Here is a 6,000-nt window from a genome sequence, read left to right as displayed (position 1 = left end):
TAACTGAAACCTGCAAGAAAAGGATCGAAAAATGTTGAGGCTGTAATTTCGCGCTCGTAAACGAAGGGAGGCGGTTCTCGCAGGCTTCGGCGCCGGGCGGAGTAGAGGCGAATGAAGGGTGGAACCGCCTTCCAGCGGAACAGCCTGTCCAAACCTCGCAATCGTTAATTTCCAATTCCAGCTCTGACTGGAATTTTCGATCAGGTCTGGGGCTCCTCGTATCCTGGACCTGCAGCAGTGGCCTTGTCAAATATATAAATATGTATCTGCTGCATGTATGAATATGTTTCCTGCTTCTCTTGGCTCGATCTCAGATGTGGAGCACATGGCGATAGACTGGCTCACGGGGAACTTCTACTTTGTGGACAGAGTGAGCGATCGCATCTTCGTTTGCAGCGAGACGGCAGACGCTTGCGTTACGATCGTAGAACTGGACATTCAAAACCCCAGAGCAATCGCACTGGATCCTGTCATGGGGTGAGTCTAGCCTATTTTTTATATTCAAAGATTGGGTCATTAAGGGCAGTCAAACGTGGCCAAGTCATCAGCTTATTTATCGTAGCCAAACGCCACACAGGTGTGGCTCCGTGTAACACCTTGAAGAATCTGGTTATGATGAGCTCTTGGTTGACCAGTGTCAGAGCCATTTATGAGGGTGGAGGACAGGTATACCATCCTTCCATGAGAGCTCGATGTATTTCGCTCTCCCGTCTCTCAGTCACAGCCGTGGTGTCCCCTGGGATCGAACTCATGATCTCCTGATGACAGGACAGACACTTTTTATGTAATGCCGCTTGGGAGAAAACATGGTACTTCTAACTGAGTTCACCAGACCACTATTTGGGAACTATCTGAGCTGTAAGAGCAGTCAACTTATAAAGTTTCCTCAATTCTCCAAGTTCGTTGGCACTGACTCAACAACTAAATAAAAAAAAACAAAAAAAACAGCTGCATTAATGTTAATGGCATTATCCACTTTGTTGTTTATTGCATATTTTTTATGTACTTTCTGTCAGAGAAGGTGACGGTGTGGGCCTGGAGTGCTCTTATATGCTGGCTCCATATTTAATCCAGATTCCGCCAAACGAACTTCTCCAAGCAAAGCTCCTTCTTGTTTGGTTTATTATTCCAGATAAGTGCTGGGACAACATGCATGCCGATCCCAAATGGTTTTGTTCGTAAATGGCTTTTTTCCGCTGCTTGTGGGAGGCTGCGTGATTGTGCACATGCGGAAGGTTGGAAGGTTTTTTGCTTGGTGCGTGTGCAGAGCTCGCCCACGCGCTCGGGCGTGAGGGCAGACGTACGTTCGGTCCGGCCAGCTGGAGTGTGGGGGTACCGCGGGACTTGCCGGTACGTTCTGGCAGGGCCAACACTTTCCAGCCTCTGGAAACCACAGCGGAAAAGGGTTTATTTACTTTTTTAACAAAAAATTATCCACATTCTTGTTTTCTTCCACCTGAATTCAGCCCAGAGTTAAATTTGGTTCTCAGAAGCAGAATCAGTGATTAAACACTGAAGTTACAGAGAACTAGCAAACTGTTGACGTTCACTTTTAATACTCGTGGATTTAATGTCAAAGCTCAGGGTTTTATTTAGTGCGGTGTCTCAGCAGTCAGGATTTGGATTGTTAGGGTGGTGTTAGGGTGGTGCTGGGTGGCATTTCGTCTTGTACAGTATGTTCCCAGTCTGTGTGTGTTCAGTACTCTAGAGGTGACACAACCTTCTTTCCAGCAGTGATACCCTGCATGTGTGTGTGTGTGTGTGTGTGTGTGTGTCGTGAGCTACTCCCCTGCTGTCTTCCAGGCTGATGAGGATTTTTTTCCCTGCTCCCAGGTTTAAAACCTGCTCTGCCTGTCATTCAGCGGATAGTGTGGATTAACCATCTTGTGTGTGTGCACAAACCACCACCCCCACCCCCGTCCTCCCACCACACACACACACACACACACACGTGGCTTTATTTAAAGCCACTGATATTTAAACTCTGACTGGTGCCACTCACTTCCCCAGCACTATTAGTTCATGCTGAAAGAGCTTAAAGTAGTCCGGCCCAGCAACCATTCCTGCTCGTAACTACAGATCTAGAGTTTGCTGAGAAAAGGTTTTTCAATTGCCATGTCAGCAGAGGTCATTTGGTGTCTCTGTGTTAGCATTTGAATGGAGAAGTGTTCAAAGCCACTCTTCACCCGCCCTCCTTAACCCCTAAACCTTAACCCCTAACCCCTAACCCTTAACTCCTCCCACAGAGCTCTGTTTTTCACCGACTACGGCGGCGTTGCCAAAGTGGAGCGCTGCGCCCTGGACGGGTCGGGCCGCAGGAGGATCGTGCAGGCCGGCACGGAGCAGCCCACGGCTCTGACCCTTGACCTTGTGCAGAAGCTGGTCTACTGGGCCGACGTCTACCTGGACTTTGTCGCCGTGGTGGACTACGATGGCAAGAACAGGCACGCAGTCGTCCGGGGGAGTTCGGTGAGTTTTTGGTTTTTCTTTCTGGTTTGCGGAGTTTGAGCCCCACTTCCGTATCCTGGCCATGCTCCAATCCCGTCCTGCCACAGCCTCTGAGCAGCTCGTAAAGGCCCGGTTTATACGAGGAGCCGTAAAGTGTTCCACTCCGGCTCAGCGGGCCACCGCTCTTTGTCGGCCCACGTTGCATTTCTTCTTGAGCTAGGGTTCTTCGTCTGGTCGCCGGCTCGCCGGGCCGTTACCGCGTCCTCATCAGAGGGCATTTACAGATCTTTCACACAGCAGAGCTCGGGGACGCTTTACAGCACCATCTCCCCGTGTGTGTGTGTGTGTGTGTGTGTGTGTGTGTGTGTGTGTGTGTGTGTGTGTGTGTGTGTGTGTGTGTGTGTGTGTGTGTGTGTGTGTGTGTGTGTGTGTGTGTGTGTGTGTGTGACGAGCTGCCTCTGTCTGTAGCCTCACAGCCTTTTTGAATGGCTTTCGCAAAGCTTTTTCCCAGGAATCTTTGTTATTTGTGTCCATATTTCATGCCTTGAACTGAAAGGTTTAAACCTGCTTTATTAGAAGCCCACACACCTCCTGCACAACACAGCTGCAGGCTGCAGGTTCACGGTCCCTCGTCGCCCGCACCGGCTCCCTGGCTGGAGCAGGAGTAATGGGAGGATGTTACTCCACTATGAAGGCCGCGTGGGGGTCTTATAAAACATCATAAGCAGTAATAGCTGCAGACCTTTCACGAGCATCCACTGATGGCCGTAACCATTTTTCTGGACGCATTTTCGTGTGTGTGTGTGTGTGTGTGTGTGTGTGTGTGAACCACCCTACTCTCCCACTGTAGCATAGCAAATGTGGGCCCTTCACACCAGACCTCCACCAGGGTGGTCCTCACCCCCACCGGGCACGCCAGGGATGGCCGTCCCCCCCATGAGGGATTACAGTGGCACGCTCCTGCTAATCCATTACTCAGGATTAGGTTGTATGGTGGCTAAACCACCTCTCCCTCCCTCCCTCCCTCCCTCTTCCCAGGTGTCACACCTGTACGGATTAGCGCTCTTTGAAGATTACCTGTACGCCACCTGCCTGGAGCCCTCTCGGGGGGGCAAGGTGGAGCTGTTAAGGATCGACCGCTTCAATGGCAGTGACGCGCACCCCATCGCCCTGACGGAGGCTTCCAAGGGCGTGCGAGTTTATCACAAGCTGGTGCAGCCCACAGGTAGAAATGACCCTGCCCCTGCCCCGCCCCTGACTCCGCCTCCTTGGGGCGTGGCAGCGGGACGGCGCGACGGTAACGCCACTCGCCTCTCCGCAGTCAGGACGCACGCCTGTGACGCGGACCAGCACGGCAGGAGCGGTGGCTGCACACACATCTGTCTCCTGGGCAACGGCTACAAGTCCCGCGTGTGCCGCTGTCGTGCGGGACATGTGCTTGGTGGGGATGGAACGTCCTGCAAAAGTAAGAAACTGAGCGTGTGTGTGTGTGTGTGTGTGTGTGTGTGTGTGTGTGTGTGTGTGTGTGTGTGTGTGTGTGTGTGTGTGTGCTTGTGCAGTTCTGGGAGGGGTGATGTGCGTGTGCGTGTGTGTGCGTGTGTGTGCGTGTGTGTGCGTGTGTGTGCGTGTGTGTGTGTGTGTGTGTGTGTGTGTGTGTGTGTGTGTGTGTCTGTGCTTGTACAGGTCGGGCAGCTTTCTGCTTTCGTTTTAAGGCTTCTCACTACCTTTGTTTCTTCTAAGATTTTCTTTGGAAGTTTTCTCACCATACCCACTCACACCATACCCATTCATTCTTTCTCTATCATTCTTTCCTTCTCAATCACGTTTTCTCTCTTCTCTCTATCTCCCAGCCTCTGTTTTGCTCCCCCACCCCTTCTCTCTCTCTCTCTCTCTCTCTCTCTCTCTCTCTCTCTCTCTCTCTCTCTCTCTCTCTCTCTGGATAATGATCTAAAGACAGGGAGAGGTTTTGCCGTTTCGCTCCCATACATCATGGCAACACTCCCACCGCTGCATGGGGAGTTTCGGTGCAGCGTTATTGAACAGGAGTGACGGAGGGAACGTCCTGTCGCTCTGATGAACAGGGCACGCTTCACATCTAGCTGGAGCTCACTGCAATACACTGGCAATGTTGGTCTGTTGTTTCACAATCAGGTCCATTGATCTTTGGAGAGAGCAGTTAAGCATATCATGATCTCTCTGGGTGTGTGTGCACATGTATGAGGAGTGTGTGTGTGTGGGTGTGGGTGTGGTCTGTGGCTGCATCTATACTGGTGGGTTCACATCACACACCTGTGTGGTGATTGCAGTTGTGCAGTGTATGAAAATATACCCATGGGTTAACGGTCACTTTTCTTCAGCTAAAGAATCAGCGTGTCGGTCTGTGGGACTGTATGAGTTCAAAGCACAACAATTAAAGTAGAGCCCAACACGAATTCAGTTTTATGCTTTGTGAATTTATGGTGTCACACATGACACAGACACTCACAGTTGAGCTTGATACCATATTGGGTGACAAGATAAACACCTGACCGTCTTAACTAAGACAAACATGGAGATGAGACCTAGATCAGAATTCTCTCCTCGATTATGACCGTGAATCTGATTCATTCATTTCAATTCATGTTAGATTTTGAGGGAGGAATTTCTTCTGATTACTGTTTCTTCTGTTGCAAAGATTTGTATATACAAACAAATGAATGATTTAATTGTCCCGAAGGCTTTTAAAGTCACTTTCGATCCCATGTCCAATAATTCCTCAAGTTTTTCTTTACTTTATTATAACCACAACAATCATAAAATCACATTGGCATATTAATGGCATGATTTTTGTTTATCTAACCAACCCACATCTACAGTTAACATTCCCTCATGTTAACCAAGAGCCCCTATGACATGAATATTTGCACAAGTGTACAGAATCCGTTCGCCTGCTAGTGTGAGAATAGTCCTGTTTGATGATTCGATTACTGAGGTTCCATCACGTTCTTATGGGGGAACTTCAGTGTGAAACACAGAGTGCGGTTACTGTGCCAGACTTAGAATTTCTAAGTAGGCAGAACCTGCCTGGAAACGTCCTTTGTGACCTACATGGTTGTTACACATGTGATCACATGTACATGTTTTTATGGTGCCTGCAGGGTTTTTTCTCCATGACTCAGACCTTCTGTGGACTCGCTTGGTACTCTAAGAAATTGGAGTCTAGAGTGTTGGAGACAAGTTCACCCAACTTTGCAATTGAAACATGGTCTTGGGACTGGAGATTACCTAACGAAATGGGATACCCACTCATTTTCAATGAAGGCATTTTTTTAACCTGAAATTGTGCTAAAATCAGTACAAACTCACACACACTATTTTAGTTTATGACTGTGATGCGGATATGTAGACCTAATTTATGAATGCCAACATAATTCACTCTCCCTCCCTCCTGCCCCCTCTCCCTCTCTCTCCCTCTCTCTCTCTCTCTCTCTCTCTCTCCTCATCTTCCTGTGCCTCACCTACCTATTGCATCTCTGCAGTGCATTTCACTGTCAGTCTCTGTGATCATTTCGG

At 49.2% G+C, this 6,000-nt stretch overlaps 1 protein-coding gene across 1 annotated transcript in view; it reads left to right on the top strand.

Annotated features, from left to right (window-relative positions):
* Nucleotides 1-6,000, top strand: part of lrp1ba (low density lipoprotein receptor-related protein 1Ba) — a 284,803-nt gene that overhangs the window by 48,662 nt on the left and 230,141 nt on the right. The window contains exons 7-10 of the mRNA XM_077010394.1: nt 315-477; nt 2,247-2,469; nt 3,487-3,673; nt 3,770-3,913. Coding sequence (XP_076866509.1) covers nt 315-477; nt 2,247-2,469; nt 3,487-3,673; nt 3,770-3,913 — 717 coding nt within the window. The remainder of the gene's footprint in view (nt 1-314; nt 478-2,246; nt 2,470-3,486; nt 3,674-3,769; nt 3,914-6,000) is intronic.

Source organism: Brachyhypopomus gauderio, chromosome 1 (assembly GCF_052324685.1).
Source record: "Brachyhypopomus gauderio isolate BG-103 chromosome 1, BGAUD_0.2, whole genome shotgun sequence".
NCBI lineage: Eukaryota > Metazoa > Chordata > Actinopteri > Gymnotiformes > Hypopomidae > Brachyhypopomus > Brachyhypopomus gauderio.
This window is presented reverse-complemented; position numbering and strand designations above follow the sequence as displayed.